The sequence below is a fragment of the Crocodylus siamensis genome, chromosome 2 (genome assembly GCF_052110815.1).
Source record: "Crocodylus siamensis isolate JL-2025a chromosome 2, ASM5211081v1, whole genome shotgun sequence".
Taxonomy (NCBI): Eukaryota; Metazoa; Chordata; order Crocodylia; family Crocodylidae; genus Crocodylus; species Crocodylus siamensis.
The window spans coordinates 55449650-55468422 of record NC_143396.1 but is presented as its reverse complement, the minus strand read 5'-3'; the positions used below and the strand labels follow the sequence as shown (position 1 = coordinate 55468422).

The window sequence follows — 18773 nt, the reverse complement described above, 5'->3', positions numbered from 1 at the left end:
TCACTGGGTAACAGGTTTAATTCATGCTGGGTGATTAATGCTGTCTGGGGATTAGACCTTGCACATACAACTTGACAATTTTGTTTTGTTTTGTGCCTGTACATTTTTAGAATGAATGACATTCTACTTCGCCCTTTGCTCTCCTTTCAGCCCTAGCTGCTTTCTAGTGCTTTATTTTCTACTCCTAGGAATATTTGTAGAACACTGTAATAAATAAAAAATCTAAACTATTCACAAGGTGGTGTAGTTTAATGATTTTCATTACAGTTTCTATTCATCAGTATTCTTAAAAATATATTTTAGATTGAGGAGTAGATGGAGACTGGTTAGATAAAGCAGTAAATATGTAAGGACAAATTAGTGACCCAACCCAGCAAAATACTTTGCATGTGCTTAACTTTTAAATCTTAATGTTCTATTGAAGTCACATTAATGGTAGTTTTTTGCCTGAGTAAAAACTTTTTAGTTTACAGACATATTTGTCAAACCTTAAATTTTAATCAGAAGTCCAATGAGCAATTTAGTGGTTCAAAAAATAAATATTTATAATGTTTTTAATTTCCTCTTGAGGAGACAGTGAAACCTATACATATCACCACTGTTATTAGGCACTCTTCTGTCTTAATTGACCAATTGATCTTAATTATTTAATTATTATTTTTAAATTAATGTATACTCAATATTTTGATGTACAGTTCTGTTCTGTGTCTATTAGAAGGGCATTTCAGTTCATGGGGGTTGTTTAAAACAAGTTTGATAGTGATGATAAACAGATGGTCTACAGAGCCTTCATCAGGATTTACAGAAGTGATGATTAAATTTTGTGCTGTATAAAGCACGAGGGCCAGAAACTGTTTTCTGAAGTTATTAGATTTCAACTTCTGCCAAAGACTGTGCAGTGCAACTTGGGAGGTTGGTAGGGGGCAATGGTAGCTACTGCCAACAGAAGTGTCATTTACAGAGACTATGAGATTGTTATTTTCCAGGTTACCACTGAAATGGCAAAGCATCTGGGGCAGGAGATATTTACTGAGAAGAACCCAAACTGGGCTTTAAGTTTTGATGTAATCCTCAGTGCAAGGTAAGCAATGAAGAACCAGTAACTAACACCACAGAAGAGAGCGTATACTACATTTTGTTTTATAGTACATATACAGTATATTAATAATAATAATGCCAATCTGTTTCCAGTACCTTAGCTATTTCCAGCTTATCTTGTGGTTAGGATTCACTAAAGTGGTTCTTTATATTTTTTTCCCAATGGCTGGAGAAACTTTAAATCAACATCAGTTTTTAGACAGCAAGGGAGTATATGTTGTATTGCAAATATACAATTTTGTATCTGACTAACAATAGGATGGAGTCAGATAAAGACCATCAAAACATGTTATTCAGAAAATGCCTCATTGCATTTTAAGAGACTTCAGGTATCTATCTGATTCTTATCATGAGAGACAATTTCAACTGACTTGACATAATGGACAGCAGGCTGTAGGAGGCAGTAACTGGAGTCACTAGACAGGTCTTAGTGAGTCCTGTCTGTTCTTTTAATTTTATGTTCTATCCCAATTATCCCTACTGGCAGTCACATTTTTCTAGGGTCTTCAGACTGCATGCACCTGATTCAGAGCCACAAACAGCTCCCCAGCTGATTCCAGATAGATTGGGCAGAAAAAAAACTATTATTCCTTGACTTCTCATTCCCTGCTCCTCCCTTGGAAAAATGCATTTTATCTCTACATCTGGCTTCCTGATTCATGTAGGGAGGGTAAACTGAAGCAGAGAATCTTATAGGGGCTCAAAGGGGTTACCATTATCTAAAAGAGATTGTGAACAGGAAGGTGTGTTTAAAGGTGTGGGAGACTTTGGATGCATTTGGTTATCATGTGCAACTAGGGAGATGGATGGACCTTCACAAAACCTACAGCTGGCCTTGTTTGTTTTCTTTGTGGCCCTGATAGGATAATACATCCCAGAGTTTATATACCCATTTGATATTTTCCAAGGGGGCTTCTTAAAAGTTCCTGATCATATGGTCATGGTGTCTAGAATTGCAATCCAAGTCTTACCGTCAAGAATATAATGATGGTTCACAGTATAAATTGCTTGATTTAATTTCTCAGACACAAAGGATTGCATTCCCAGTTTGACTGTATAGACACAGACTGCAGTTAAAAAAAACACAAAAACCCCAAACTGCTGACACCTTTAAGTATCAGTTCACTCCTTGCTTCTATTTCATCCCGTTTGAACACACAGCAAGACAGAAACTTGAAATAACCCTCCTCTGTGCACAGTGAATTCTCCACTCTACCATTTCTTTTACTCTTTACACATGGTTTCCAGATGTATGGTAGTGATTATATGCTACTCTGAACAGTACAATGAAGCTTTATGAGACCAGACTGGTAGGGTCACAAGACTAGCTGTTAAAAACTACTGATTTCACATAAACCTTATCCAAAAGAGCTGGTAATTTGGGAGACTGGAGTTATCATTTAAGCCTTATTATTTTTTTTAACATTCACAGCTGCAAACAATTAGACAGATTTTCCCCCATTCTCCTGTGCCAAAATAAAAAGTATATATTTCAATATATTGTCCCTGTCTAGCTCCCCACCAGTTTTTAGATGACTTCACACTCTGAGATAGCTATACCATTTTTTGGATTTTTAACCTAAAATGTCCATTTTGCCAGATTTTTGTCTATGTCATGTTCCATGTGCACTGTAGGTAGATATGCCATCCAGCTACTCATTAAAGTCTGTTTCCTTTTGCATCTTTCCTGTACTGAGTCATGAAATATAGAATAAAATGTCCCAGGCACAGGAAGTGTTAGTCTGATAACTAACAGATGACAGAGAGCATCTGCTGGAAACCATCCCAAATCAATGCTGCATTTTTCATGTTGCTCCCTCATTTCATGCAGAATTGAGTTGTTGAAGCCTGACTTTGAATTAGCCACATGCAGTTTTTTTGTTATATTTGGAAAGCCATGATAGACATTACACTTTACAACCCGATAATGTATTACAACCCATAACATGATACACATGCATGGGGTTAAATCTCGTTTAGGGGCCTAATGTGATATCTAAAGGTCGATGGACGCAGTTTAGCTGAATCAGATGTAGTTGAACCAGGTTTTGTGACTTGTTTTGTAATGTCTGTTATGCAACTGTGATTTAGGGTCTGTCTGCATTGAGAGTTATACAGTTTGTCTACCAGGTGTAGGTCCAGAGCCTGTAATTTCTTATCTCCACACTTCCTTGTTGCAGGTGGGTTTGAGTGAGGTTAAACAGATAAAGCAGGTTCTGTTGCCGGAATTGCAAAGTATACAATTATCGTCTTGGTATTTGCCAACTTGAAAATTCAAGTAGCCACTTGGACCTAATAGATTTACCTCTCATCCTCCATGGGTGGCATATTTTATAGCCCAAGCATAAGCATGTACTGAAGCTGCTAGTTCTCTGCCAGAAAAGTCTGCAAACTCAGATCTTCCAAAAAAAGAAATGCCATTTGTTCTGCAGACCAAGGGCTGTCTCTCTCTAGGCCAGGCTGTGAGGAAACAGAGATGAAGTGTGGGGGGCCTAATCAGTGTTTTTTTTAATGAAATGACAATGTGGTGAAAGCTGAAAGCTCTTTCCATTCCTCTGAAGGACATGGAGGAGTTTGGTATAGCTGCTAAAACCATGTGAATTGGGATCTGATGGCTCTGTTTGCTTGCATCTTGACCCCAGTGTGCTGGGAAAGTCCCTTTCCCCCCCAGTGCCTTGAGTTAGCACCAGACAGGGAGACCTTCTCCCATTCTATTAAGCACTAAGCTGGAAAGTATTGTAGAAGAATATGATAGTCACTGCTGCTTTGTGAACTGAATTCATTCCTACCCATGACTATGCCAAAAGTTCTAATGGCCTCCTACTCTGCTAACCTAATGGTCTATAATCTACTCTTTGCTCTGCCCTTCTATATCGTTCTTCATCTGAGGATCACTAAAGCCCTGTACCAAATCCTCAGGAGATCAGGAAGTGTCTCTGAAGGCACAAGTTTAATGCCTAGCACCATGGAACCTGACCGGGATTGTCAGGATCTTCAGGCTTTCCACTTCTACGTGACATTTCTGAGATGCAGGACCTATCCTATTGAGAGGTTTATCTTTCATGAACTGGTGTATCTCAGGGAAGAGACTTGCTGGAGGGCACACGTTGAGCCTGTGGCACAGATGGTAATAGAGCCCGGGAGCTTGTGGGGTGTGTGTTTGTGTGTATGTGCACATGCGTGTGCATATTTGTATGTTTCTAGGCAACACAGTTGCTTCCATTAACTTTGATTTGAACAGTGTGAGCAAGTCAAATAATGGCAGAACTACAAGTCCTTCACTTCATACAGCAAACAGCTTGAAGGGCCTATGTGCAGAGCATGATCCCCTGATAGCCAGTCACCTTGCCCTGCTGCTCCTAGCCCCAAGCAGCCAAGCTGGAAGTACCTAGGAAAAGCCAGAGGCAGCGCAAAAACCCAGACACTTGCTTGCATTTTAAAAGCCCACCTGGACAGGAGGATAGAGGGCAAAAAGGAGGACATGTCTGGGAAAACCCAGACATATGGTAACCCTAACCTTGGTATTTGCCAACAGTGAAAGTAGCTGCTTGACATATATAATAGTGGGATGGGCAATGCATTATTCTAGGAGCTTTCCTTTTCATCCTCCAAGCAATCACAATTGGGCGGTGGGGGTTGCTATGTTTAAAAACCAAGCTTAAGCTGGAGTGTGACATGTATTGAAACTGCTAGTTCTCTGCCAGGACTCATGTTAAGTTCTGCAAACTCGGGTCCTCCAAATAGAGACAGTTCTGTTGCTACCAGCACTGTACCAACGCTGAAAATTCAAGTATGCATACAGATATAATTCAAGATTATTATGGTGTCAGCAATGGAAGGGGAAAAACTTCCATTTATTATACTAATAAAAAAAGTCAGAGTCCATGTTAGGTGCAGTGAAGGAAATGTTAAAGTAAGAAAAAACAAAAGCTTTTATCTCTGTAAAGAAAGTCATAGCATGAGCTCCCTTTGTATTGTAGCAAAAGACTGTTTGCTGGGGTGGGTTGTTTTTTTGTTTTTTTAGGGGTAAAAATGATGTAGGTTGCTGGAAGCATAAGCACTCCTAATGAAGGAATTTCATCTTAATATCTTTTTTGTGTAGTGTGCAGTGTGAGGAATTAATATTTTGAAAGGAAGAAGAGCATACAGATTGCCTGCATAATTCACCTCTATTGTTTTCTAGTCTGATTGGGTGTATAGTGGCGACATGCACTCCAGAAGAGTAAAATACAAGGAATTTCAAAGTATTTTGTAGACAGAATTAAGCCTCGAAATGAGCTTCTGAGTAACGTCGAGCTTTTTTCAGTACAGCTGTATTTTCCTGTACAACACAGCAATACCACACAGTTATTTAGGATGGGAAACTGAGGAAGAAAATTCACACTTGAAATTGAAAGAGAATTCATGTTGGCATAATGTAATTAAGCAAGTTATGCTAATGTTAGATTGATGTTATAGCTGTGGTATTCCAGGAATCATGTAAGAGGCAATATATTTTATTGGCCAGGGCCACCTGCCTGCTAAGGCTGAGACCTGGCAGACTCACTCCACATGTGAGACAAAACACCCTGAGAGGGGTTAAAGCCATGTGGGCTGGGTAGGCCCTTCTGGGAATGGGCAAAGCCTGAGCAGTTTTCATTTCTGCTCCAAGGGAAAAGTTCACTTATCTAGGGCCAGCTCTGAGACAGGTGCTGGGCAGACTAGTGGCACGAAGGAGCTGAATGCAAGGGCCTCTGGGACTTTGGAGCTGGGTCCAAGGACAAACCCCCCAAGTCACTTGGGACAACTTTAAAAATCTCACCCCAACCCCTGGGGAAGCTCTCTCAGGCCCTGGGCCCCATCCCTGCCCCTCCTCCTCCAGTTTGGCTGGGCCTGAGGGAAAGCACTCCCTGCTCAGCAGATGGTTTTCTAATTAATATCCCTGTTCATGTAGCTCATTTCCATATGCCTTTCATGGTTTGAGGAATGTGGCATATGAGGTGTGTGACTAACAGCCAGGACAGGAGCCAGGCACCGAGCTGCTGGGGACCTGTGGGGGCAGCATGGGTGTTAGGGTCCAGGAGGGTGGCTGGGGGCTGGGAGCTTACGCTGGAGCCCTAGGGCCCCCCCAGCCTTGCTCAGGCCCTTCAGTCTGTGCTGGCAGTTTGTGCAGTGCAGCCCCCTGAAACCCTAAAGCATTTTTTCAGCTAAGCTACAGTGAAGAGGTAGCTGAGATTTTATGGTCCTATGCATTATGCCCTGTTAAATTTACCCACATGTTAACCGGCTATAATTTTACCCTTATGATAACTAGAAATACAGTTGTTATAGCCAAAATAAGAATATCCACACAGCCTTTAAATTTCACAAGCAAATGGATAGAACCTGGAAGTCTAGCGCAGTGGTTCCTGACCTTTTTTGTACTGCAGACTGGCAAACTGACTCAACAAATTTTGGCAGATTGGGTATCTAATTTACACACTGATATTTCATTTACATATTTAAATTTATTTTATATGCGTGTGGGGTGGGGCGGAGTTACAAGGATTGGATCAGGTTGGAGCACTGCAGCCATGGGCACTGGGGGACCCTGCAGGGAGCGGGCTGTGCAGGAGATGGCTCAACAGGACCCAGGTGGGGGCTGCCTGAGAAGAAGGGGCTCACTGCCTTCCCTAGAAGTAAGCAGCACAGCCTCCTCCCCACCCTCTGCTCCAGGCATTTCCCTGCCTGCATTCGCCTGCTCCCAGCCACAGGTGGGGCTGGGGGGTCCTGCCCAGCCCGGTGTGGGCCCTGCTGCGTGGGCAGTGCCTTGCTGGGCATGGCCTTGGTGGTGGGAACAGGATGGGGCACACAGAGCTGGCTGCCTCCTTTCTGGGACTGCCCCACTGTGTTATGACCCAGCAGCCAACCCTTGACAGGCCAGTACTGGGCCACAGCCCAGTGGTTGGGAACCTCTGGTCTAGCACATAGGAACAATTAGTGAGCAATCAACTTGGTAATTGGTACCATTGTGAAGTCAAGTAGCCCCTTAACCACAAACAGCAGTGGGATTTAACTCCTTAACTGCCCTTCCCCTAAGAAGAAACCAGGCTCAGAATAGCAAGCAAATCAATATTATTCTTTACAGAGAGGAAAGCTTTAATTTACTTTCTATACATACATACAGACATACATATATATTATTAATTACAGCTAAATTAAAGCTAAGCTATTAAAGTTAACTTTTTAAATCTTAAATATTTAAGCTTTTAATATTCATTTACTTACTTAAGGTATTTAAAGATTTAAGCTTTTGGAGTATTTAAATTACAGCTAAATAATTACAGGTAAATTAAAATTAAATAGATATATTTTCTGTCTAGAACAGCGCCATTTAAAACATGAGAATTCAAAGTATGTGAATCTACTCTGTAAAAAACATCATGGCATGTAAGCGCCATCCAGTGGTGCTATGAGATACATAACTTAACACACACAACCAAATGAACATATATCACCCCCCTCCCCCCATGGGAATGCATCTAAATCAGATGCAGTTGAATCCACGTTTGGATAAATCACTTGTACGTGTATCAAGGCCTACAGATGCCCACTATATTCTGTTTTTCCTTTGCCCTCTGAAAACATGTCTTTGGCAACTAGTGACAGACAGTCCATGCGTTACAGAAATTCATTGGTCATGGCTGCTGTGTAGCTCAGTAGACTTTCTAAATTGTTATATAATTCTTGGACAACCAACAATACATGAACAATACAGCACCACTCAACAAAGTGGTACTCAAGTCTGTTGGGAACAGGAAACTGATTTAAGACAAGTGGTGGACACCTGTCAAAATTCACAGTTACAATTACAAAGATCATAACTTTAGAATTTCTTTCAAAGAATCAGGTCTTTCTATTTGACTGCTAACTAGTGAATGCTAAGCTGCATAGCTGCATTCAAAAATTGAGTAAATACTCAGGTGATACAATCACAGCTATATTGTACACAGTACCAGAGATACCTGGTTTAAAAGTAGCTCAGGTATTTCTGCTTGTATTTGATAGCCGTGTCCAGACATGCAGGGGCACAAACTTACAGCATCAAAAATACTAGTGTCAGAAATTTGTGCCACTACTTTGTGCCTCAGTACATGTCCCTGCACGTGTGCTTTGTTGTGGAACAAACTGGCCGGTTTGAGGCATACTGCCCTTGCCCAGCTCCTCCCTGCCTCCAGCATGCTGGAGCAGCAGGAGCACAAATGAAGCAGTAGAATTTCTCTGGGTGGCAGCCAGAGCATCTCACTGGAGGACCAAGCCTCTGTTTGTTCCAGCACACACTATTTTCATGTGCTCTGTGTGGCTTTTTAGCCCTGATGCTTTTTTCTGCTACCAGGAAATTGTGGTAGCAAATTTTGTCCCCAGGCTGCAAATCTGCTGTGTAGGGCATGTTTTAATGCTCCACATGTGTAGTTTGTGGCAGCACAAACTGCATGTGCCTGCATGTCTGGATGTGGCCCATGTCTGCAAAGCAACAATATAGCATTGGAGTGGATAGATAAAACACGTCCAGGTACTTTGCTTGAGTGTTTATGTCTGTGTGTACTGGGAAAAGTTGCATTATGTATGCCATGGTCTGATTTTCCTTTTCACGATTAAATCCATGTTAAACTGTATCCTATCTTTCCTTTGTTACTGGGTTAGGTACTTTCAACACTGTCTTTGACACTCCTGGTTACTGGACAGTGCTTTGGTCCCTGCCTTCATCCTGATCTGATCTTATACTGATTTTATCACTGAAGATCATTCACTCATTCATTTTAATAACACATTTTTTTAACCGATTCTTAAATTAATGCTTATCATATGATGAGGTCAAGAAAGCAAGGCCTGATTTTTAAATACCCTCTTTTATTAATTGAAGATTCAAAATTCCAACTCAAGGGAATAACTATTCAAATACATATTTTTCTTAATTCTATGAAAAACAAGCCTAGGAAGAAATCAAGTAGACAATGGCCGTGTCTACATGTGCATATTAATGTGACACAGTAGGCTCTGGTGCATATCATGCTGGAATGTATTGCTCCTGGGTGCTACATTTATACATGCACCTGGGACCACAGCACATTGAGCCAGTTTACAGGAGACCCAGATGGCAGGAGGTCCAGGGGGTCAGCTTGCCAGCCCAGAGCTGCTCCAACCAAGCTTAACGTGTCGTGGAAATGCTTTGGTGTAGCACTCAAGCACCCTCAGGCCCCAGCCAGTCATGTCAGCCTCTACATCTGGTCCTATGAAGTAAAAAACTCTGCAACAGTATAGTACTTGTATTTACAAGTACTACCCTGCTGCAGAGTTTATTAGTTTACTCCAGCTTAATAGTCCTGCATGTGTAGACACTGAGATGTTTACTGTGGAGCTAATTAAGCAACTGCAGTAAATGTCTCATACAGATATGCCCAGTTAGTGGCATTCTTATAATAAAGTTAGTAATGCACAGGAAACAAATATAGTCATATCTGAAGTATAAGTAATTGTCTTGAAAATAGTTTTTGAACCATAGGAGGATTAACCCTTATAGTAGAAGATGGGAAATAATGGGTAATAAGCTATGCATGTTTCTTATTAGGAAGAAAGTAATGCCAAGGAAAGGAGACAGAAAAAGAATGATGATGATCAAATCTATTTTGTCCTACAACACATCAGAGTTCAAGATCATTACAGGTAAATTACAGTGTAAGTTAAGAAAAAAATAAATACTGGGTATTATTGGGTAATGACTAGAAATTAACTGGGTGAATTACTGATGTCATTTGTGGTGTTAAAAGAATCAACTGTCTTTCTCATATTGCTTTTCTCTTTAATTAGCAAGAAAGAAGTATGGAAATGTGTGTTGGAAGAACATGTTGAAGATGAGAGTACGAGGAGAGGTGGATATGTGGATGATGGATTCAACATTTTAGGATCTTTTTAGCATCATTTAGCTCTCACTGAAGTCAGGAGTTTCTTCCACTGACCTTACCAGAATCAGCCCACAAGTTAGTTCCCTAGATACTATTTTAAAATTCTATTTTTCTATTTTTGAAATTATTTTTCACTTGAAATACATATATACATTCATACACCTGATAAGAATGACAAATACCTAAACAAATGTATGGGTCACATACATAAATCTGTTCTATTGTTACTTTTCCTTCACAACTGGGAGGTTGATAGGAATGTGATTTCACTTGAAAATACTGGTTTGCCAGAACTGAAACATTTCTTGAAAAGGCAGCGGCTTGGAAGTCCAGGTTTCTGGGGTCTGTGGCTCTAGGGCAGCCCTATGAGGCTGACTGTCCTAGGACTTTTAAGTTCTTGGGACAGCTGGTTCTTCATGCAGTGGGAATCAGATGAACAGAGCAGCTTATAGGCTAAGGAGTCTGGGAGCTATGGAGTTCAACAGCTGTGTAGCGGCCCCTGAAAGACCACTTCAAGACTTCCAGGCTCTTGGCTCTGTGACAGGGGTTCTCAGGGCTTCTAGGTTCGCTGCAGCAGAGCTGGAAAGCCCTGTGAACTCATGATTGACTCGCCCATGCAAGCAAACTATCCGAGATCTCCATAATGAGCACAGAGTATTGTTGGTGTTAGTTGTTTTTATGTGTTGGCCGAGATCCTGCAAACACTTCTACCATGCTTAAATTGTGATCACAAGTGGTTTGAGTAATTTCAGTGGGACTGATCACATGCATAAAGTTACTTACAAGCTTAAGGCTTTGCAGAAATGGACTGGGCCTCTCTCCTCCTTCCTAATAAAGACAAAATGGATGGTTGTAGTAAAGACAGCATAGATGTATTAGGATATTTTATTACTGATGGGGGAAACTGGGGGGAAGGGTGGGGGGACCTGTACAATGCCACATTCACTTTAAGCTACTGTAAAATATTTAGTTTTTTAGGCATCGAAACATTGCCTTTGCTCCAGGTGAAAACATTTTTAGCCTGAGAAAAGAAAAAAGGTCTTCGTGTGAATATTTAGTGTAGAAATAAACTTATGTTCAGTTCAGCAGGTACAAAATACAACAGAAAACTCTCATATCTAAGATAACTACTTTAGTAAAGGAGTGAATTTTCTGAGTGCTAAATTGAAAAACAAAGCTAGCAGAGTCTTCTTAGGAAAATAGAAATAAATGTATTAAAAAAAAAACTTCTGGTACAACCAAGTCATTCTTTTATATTTGTATGACTTATGTTAGTTAAATGAAAAGCTGCACCTGGCACTTTTTTCGAACTAGAGTACTCCAAAGCAGAACATCCTGCTGTCAGTTCACAGGGTCAGCATACAATGGTATGTCTGTCAGGTTACCTCCTTCCAAGGACAACAACTCAGACTAGCAATTTGAGCAGAACCAATTTGAGCTGATCAAGGTTTGAAGGAGAGAAATACAGATAATCAAATGTTGAAGCCAGGCAACTGGATGACATCTGAGTCATCTGAGTAGTGGCTTCCTGTTCTAATGGGCAGAATTTTAATTTTTTAAATCAGTATTGGACTAGGGGCACTACCCCATGTTCACATTTGTCTTCAGCAAGATGGGCCTTATGGCTCAGTGAGGCTGCAGCCAGACGAGTGCAGCCATGTGGTATGTGGCCGCAGACCTGTCTGCGGCACAATACACCGCACATTCAGGTGTTTCCTGCACTGCTACTTTACAGTGTGCATGTGTGGAGGGGGCCTGACTCCAGGGTATCCTGCAGTCAAAAATACCATGCAAAAAAAAAAGCAGGGTGGTGCACATGGAGGCAGCATGTGCCACCCAAAACCAGAGCCTAGCTGGCCAGAGCCATGCTGTGGCTGCCAGCCAGGCTACTGGCTACAGGAGTGACATAGCTGCACCTTTCCCTGCTCCCAGGACCCCAGGTAAGTCTGCTGAGGCCAGCACAGTTGCTGGCCCCAGCCTATTCTATTCCACCCAGAGTAACCTGCCACATGCCAGGGGGCGCATGGCATGCATGTTCCCTGGGGACAACTAGCAGAGGCACAAGGTGTACCACTGTTAGTTGTCCCCAGGGAATCAAATGTCCACGCTTGGCCTGAGTCATGGCATTGAAATCAGTTTGGACAGGGCTGACCCATTGTAGTAGTAATAGTTTCATAGTTTCATAGTTGTTAGGGGCTGGAAGGAACCTTACAGATCATCATGTCTAGCCCCCCTTTACTTGGACAGGAAAGACTGCTGGGACCAGATGAAACCTAGCATGATGGGCATCAAGATGTTTTTTGAAGATTGCCAGGGTGGATGACTGTACCACTTCTGGGGGCAGACTGTTCCAAACCTTCAGCACTTGACTTGTAAAGAAGTTTTTCCTTATGTCTAACCTGAAGTGATCTTCAATCAAACTGTGCCCATTATTTCTTGTTCTCCCCTGGGTTTTTGTAAAGTCAGTTTTTTTTCTGATGGTTATTAGCTAGTAAGCTCCAAGGGACAGCCTAGGACAACTGTGCAAGACAATGGCACCCTTCCACTGCAAAACTAATATCTATATCAGAAAATGATATATGTATCTTGAGCTACATTTTTGAGTGATAATGAACTAATGTTGCTCTGTATCCCTCTACTTATGCCTTTTAGTTCAAGTAAAACACTTAACCATAAATTATTGATCAAGCCCTGTTCTTTGTTCTATATAATAGAAAAGGCTAGAAGCATATCTTGCTTTAGCAGGAAAGATGCACAAGTTGCTATGGAGGCAGATGATTTGCCTTTCTGCTCTGCGGGCTCCTTGCACTAGCTAATCTGATGAGGCCACTAATAATTTTACAATGAGAAGTTTAAAAGCTAAAGGAAAATGCATCCCAGTTCTATTGTAGAGGACATTTTTATGGGCAGTCAGACAGCCAGGCAGACTCATGTCAGCTCCCTTTCTGACATTGCTGAGTGGCAAAATCTGATGTTAGCAGTAATATTACCAACAGTTATGATCAGAAGAAAACCAATTTGAGTTCACCAGTGTTGCAAATAAATTCATTTTAAAATATCTTAGGTAAAGATCTCTTTGGATAGACCAAACACAAAAAGACTTAGTTAGTTCTTCAGCTGTGAACCCCTATGCATGTACATCATTTCAGAGAAAGTCTTTCAGCTTTAATCTAAAACAGATGGTGCTCTGACAGCGGCCAGGACAGCCCACCCTAACATAAATAAAGTGGACTTATTTCTCTCTGTGCATTTTACAATTTAAGTTTATTTAAAACTTTTACTGCATTTTCTGGTTATCTCCCCTTCCTATATAATACAGGACCCTTCACCAATGGACAAGGTCTTAACATTTCTTTCATTTGCAACATCTACCATGTGGTTCAAAGAAGACCTAAGGGCAGGCTCAAAGTCCGAGGAAGTGAGCCCACAGCAGGACAGAGCAGGGGCCACAGAGCCAAACAGGGGCCAGGTTCCCAGCACCTGATAGGGATGCAAACAGGAGTCGGGGGCCCAGCGGACAGGGACAGGAGCCTGCTGCCCAAAAAAACAAGATTAGAGTTGGTGCCTCAAAGCCAGGTCCAATGCGGTGGGCCCAGGCTGGAAGGCCCAGCTAGAGAAAAGGGGCAAAGACTGAGGAGGCCAAAGCCCCAATAGAGAGCTTAATGGAACAGTGGCACCCCCATGGCTTGGGGCATAGTGTAGGGGAGGAACAGAGACACCCAATAAGCCCCTAAGGCTGCAGGTGCCCTGTAGAGGCACAGTGAGGCTGAGTGGGCCCACTGAGCCTGAGGGCGTAGTCAAGACCGGTGGGGTGCAACGGCACCCCAGTGGGGATTTGACTGGCCTGGGGCTCATGCTAAGGCCTGTGGGCAGCCTCCCCTTTAATTGCACAATTACATCAAGGTGTGGTGGACAAGACAGAAGGGAAGACACCCTAGAGGCAGAGTGGAGCACAGTTACAGAGGCACCGGGGGCATCATGGCTCCCCTGAGACCCCAATGTGCTACACTCATACAAACAAAGAAGGCAGGGGCTGGACTCGATGATCTCCTGAGGTCCCTTCCAGCCCTGATGTCTATGAAATCTATGAAAGTCTATGAAACAACCTCCCCAACAAACAAACAAGCCAATGGATCCTTAGTGTGAACTGTCCATAGTAATTCAACTTAACTAAATGCTGTGAAATCTCTCCTGATAAATAGATCTGCTGGGTTATGGAACAGTCTATGGAAGGAATTAAGTGAGATATCTAAAACCAGTAAAAACATTCAAAGATATAATTGTGGACTGGTAAGGTTGGGCCACATATTCTGACCCGGTCTTTTTCATCTCTAACATCTTTGGATAAAGCCAACTGAGGAAGTTTGGTGATATTTATAATGCAGATAGACTCTTATGTCCTCCAATACCCTTTCAGAAACAGTTTTTTTAATTTGGTACAATATAGTCCTCAACATTACCCAGAGGATAAGGGTAGAGTTTACTGACGAGAAAGAACCATGGCTCAAAGTCAGAGAAGAGAGAGTATGGGGGAGTCAGTGCGGTGGTTAGTCACAGAAGGAGAGAAGAGAACCATGTTTGATGAAGTGGTGTCCTAGAGAGAGAAAACAAATGAGAGCAGACTGCAAGTGACACAGAGCATTCAAAGAGAAGCCACTGTGATAGAGAACAGCTCAAGGCAATGCAAGAGACGAGAACCGTGTGTCAGCAAGTCCTGAGTTATGGAAGGAGCAAGAGATAAAGAGGGCATGGATGGTGGTTATCTTTATAAAGCTGGGTGGCCTTTTCAGAGGGATTGGGAGTGAGGGAATGGAAAAATAGGGCAGAGGTAAGATTGGTCAAAGAAAGGAAGGGCCTGCTAGCAAGGGTTGTGGGGGGTGGCAAGGGGATGGAGAGAGCAGAGTGAGGAAGGCTGAAGATTTGTAAGGTGAAAGAAGTATTGGAGTTGACAGGAGGCACAGAAAAAATAACGGGTGCTAAAGCTCATGGAAGCAGTAGAGAGCAAAAATGAAAAAAATAATGGGAGATGGAAACAGTAGGAGCCACGAACTCAAAGAGCTTTTATGTAAGAATCAAGGATGAGAATTAGCAGGTCCCTTTTAAAAACTGCAAATCAAACAAGCATAGGTTATAAGAGCCCTGGGACAAGGAGCATGTCTTTCTACAAGATTATACAGTGTCCAGAAAAAGTGTACAAACAACAAATCAAGGAGTTTTGTGAAAAATAAAATTATAGATTCAGATATGTTAGGGGCTGGAAAGGACCTCTCAAGATCATCAGGTCCAGCCCCGCTTCACTTGGGCAGGAAAGACTGCTGAGGTCAGATGACCCCAGCAAGATGAGCACCCAGACATTTTTTTAAGATATCCAGAGTAGGTAATTGTACTAGGGGTGTGTGAAATGGGCTGTATTCAATTCGGATTTGGCCTGAAATTGGGAACAGTGATTCGATTTGTTGATTTGGATCACTGTCCCGATTAGATCAGGCCAAATCCAAATCTGAAGATTTGATGCCGATTCAGAGAATCAGCAATTTAGCCATAGACATAGCTTTAAATGTTTTTTCTACATACCTTGAGGTACCAGGCATGGCTCATGAACACTGTGATGGTGTGGTGGATGAAGCGTCCCACAGGAACGCGGTGGGGGGTCCCCGCGTGCTTGGTGGTGAACCCAGAAATGGACCAGAAGTACTTCCAGTCCACTTCCAGGTCCACCGCCGAGCGCACAAGGCCCCCCCCCATGCTCTCCCAGCTCGGCAATCAGCCATGGGGGGACCCCAGGTGCAGCCCCAGACTCAGGAGGCACCAGTCACTGAGCTGAGGGGCAGGGCAGCCCCCTGCGCACTCCTCAGTGAACACAGAAGTGGATCGGAAGTGCTTCTGGTCCACCTCCGTGTCTGCTGCCAAGTGTGCTGGGGATACCCCGCACCCCGTGGGATGCTCCATCCACCCCACCATCTCAGCATTCATGAGCTGCCTGGTACCTAGAGTTATGTAGAAAAAACATTTAAAGCTGTGTCTATGTCCAAATCACCGAATCTTTCCAAATCTCTCCAAATCAATTCGGAGGGTTCCGATTCAATTTGGAGAGATTAAAGGGTCTCCTAATTCAATTTGGATTCACAGATTTGGCCACTGAATCAAGCTGAATCCCCACCAAATTGAATCAGCAACCGAAGCTTCGTACAGTCCTAGAGTGTACCACCTCTGGGGGGAGGTCTATTCCAGACCCTGGACACTTGAGTTGTAAAGAAGTTTTTCCTTATGTCTAATTTAAAGTGGTCTTCTAGCAATTTATGACCGTTCTCCTAGGGAGCTCTGGTGAACAAATGTTCTCCCAGTCCCTGATAAGCATCCCTTATATACTTATAAGGTGCCACCAAGTCCCTTCTGAGTCTTCTCTTTCCCAGGCTGAACAGACTCATGTCTCTCAGCCTCTCATCATATGGCCTGCTCTTCATACATCTAAATGTGTGTAGCTCTCCTTTGGACTCTCTCAATCCTCTCCACATCCTTCCTGAAAAGTAGCGCTCAGAAATGGATGCAGTACTCCAGCTGCAGCCTCACCAAGGCTGAGTAAAGAAGAAGGATGACATCCTTAGTTTTGTTTGAGATACATCATCAGATGCATGCCAGTGTTTTGTTTGCTTTTCTCCCTACAGTATTGCATTGGTGGCTCATGTTCATTCTATGGTCTGTCAAGACCCCCCCAGGTTTCTTTCGGTTTTGGTGCTGGTAAGTGTAGCACTGCTAGGCCTGGAAGCTTGTTGAAGGTTGTTTTGTCCCCAGATGGAGCACCTTACACTTCTCAGTGTTGAACATCATCAGGTGTTGATCCGCCCACCTTGCGAGCCTATTCAAGTCAGCATGTGGGATATACATGTGTTCAAAAACAAATCCAACTGTCAAGTTCCTTCTGCTCTTAGAATTAATTTTGGATCAATGTAAATATTTTGCTTGATAAAAGTTTCCAGGTGGTGGGCATGATACACTGAAGATTTTCTAAAGCACAAGTTATTGTTTGCAATGTTGGGATATCTGAAAAAAGAAATGAAAACATTGTTCAATGCCAAACTCCACTACCCGTTTTGAATCAAAGAAGGAAACCCTAAGCATTAAACATGAACATAAGTGTTGTCATACTGTAACAAGTAGGATGATATTTCTGTAGTCTGGCATACCTGTCATTGCAATCTTGCTTGACACTATAGTGGAAAGTGGACTCCTGCATAACTTAAGTGATCAGTTAGGCAGTGGAAAAGGCCAGTGCGGGGAGGTCTCCTCTCTGACTTCAGTCATCTAAAATGTTATAACATCAAGATTAAAATAAAGCCATTTCCCAAGAAACCGACTGGAACCCATTCCATATTTAATTCTTTATATTGCTGCTTATCCATTAAACCTTAATATACATAACATGTAAAGCATGGTTCAACAAAAAATTGGATGTAACACTACAAGGCATACAAGAGACAGAATGGTGTGCAGATGCATGGTGGTTTAATTCTAGTGGAGATTGTCAGGGAATTTTTATACTTTCCAAAGTTTTTAAAAACTTTAATTTCAATATAGTATTTTTGGGTTCCATATAACTATTACATTTAAAAAAAAAGTTTTATTGAGAAAGAACAGTAAGTCAGTATGCCTTTGTTGATTTTAATATAATTATACCAAAGATACATAAGAAGTTTTTACAAAATTGCTCCCTTAATTCCAGCCTAAATGTCAAGAAAGAAATTTCCTTGTAATTATCCTTCAGTGAAAAATATCAGTTTTGAAAAGCCACAAAATTGATCTTTTTCGCCTTTTTTGTAACATCTGTTTGCAATTGCAAACTCATTGTAATTTTTATGCTTTGTTTTTCTTCAAAACAAATGCGTCAGTGCTATTTTTCATGCTGTTTAGTGCCTACAGCTTTGCAGTTGTGACAAACCACAACAAATATTCCTTGTGGGTGGGAAATCCACCCAAACCTATGTCAGCTAAAGGAAAAAACCAGCACCACAGCACCTGTCAAGAAAGTTTTGAATCTATTTATGGAGGTCAGTTGAGGTCCTGGATGATTAGAAAAGGTTAAATATAGTTCCTACCTTTAAGAAAGGGAAGACAGAGAATCCAGAGAACAGTCAGCCTGACCTCAATACCTGGAGAGATCATGGAGCAGTTCCTTCAGGAATCTACTGTGAGGCACATAGGAGAGAACAAGGTGGTTAGGAACAGCCAGCATGTATTCACCAGGAGCAAGTCATGTCTGGCCAACCTAATTTCTTTCTTTGATGAGGTGATAGGCACTGTGGATGATGGGAGAACAGTCATTTTGGTATATCTTGACTTTATTAAGGCTTTAAACACTGTCTACCACAACATTCTCATTGACAAGCTAAGGAAATATGGATTAAACAAAAGTACTGCAAGGTTGATACATCATTGGTTGGATCATCATGCTTGATGAAGAGTTATCAATGGTTCAGTGTCTAAGTGTGAGGAGGGGTCTTTCCTGGGTCCAGTATTGTTTAACATCTTTGGGTGTTTATACATGTGCTCCAGGAGTGACAGGGATGTTTTAATTAGAGTGGCTCTTGAGGACAGGATGAAGGACAATGGCCTCATGCTGCAGCAGGGGAAATTTAGGCTGAAGATCAGAAGGAATTTTCTAACTACAAGGGTGATCAAAGCATTGGAACAGACTACCTAGACAATTTGTGGAATCTCCATCCCTGGAAATTTTCAAAATCAGGTTGACAGATAGTT

At 42.1% G+C, this 18773-nt stretch overlaps 1 protein-coding gene and 1 long non-coding RNA gene across 2 annotated transcripts in view; one reads left to right on the top strand and one right to left on the bottom strand.

Moving 5' to 3' along the window:
- Window positions 1-723: 723 nt before the first annotated feature.
- LOC149870267 (uncharacterized) lies at window positions 724-10019 on the top strand. The gene is made up of 3 exons (XM_090035919.1): window positions 724-1081; window positions 9686-9780; window positions 9925-10019. The coding sequence occupies exons 1-3, from the start codon at window positions 927-929 to the stop codon at window positions 10017-10019; spliced, it is 345 nt and encodes a 114-aa protein (XP_089892045.1). The 5' UTR covers window positions 724-926.
- The window catches only part of LOC149870265 (uncharacterized), a 174041-nt gene continuing 162660 nt past the window's right edge, over window positions 7393-18773 (bottom strand). Inside the window, exons 2-4 of the long non-coding RNA XR_016440705.1 lie at window positions 18113-18202; window positions 17204-17321; window positions 7393-10847 (exon numbers count right to left, since the gene is read on the bottom strand). This is a non-coding gene — a long non-coding RNA (uncharacterized LOC149870265). The remainder of the gene's footprint in view (window positions 10848-17203; window positions 17322-18112; window positions 18203-18773) is intronic.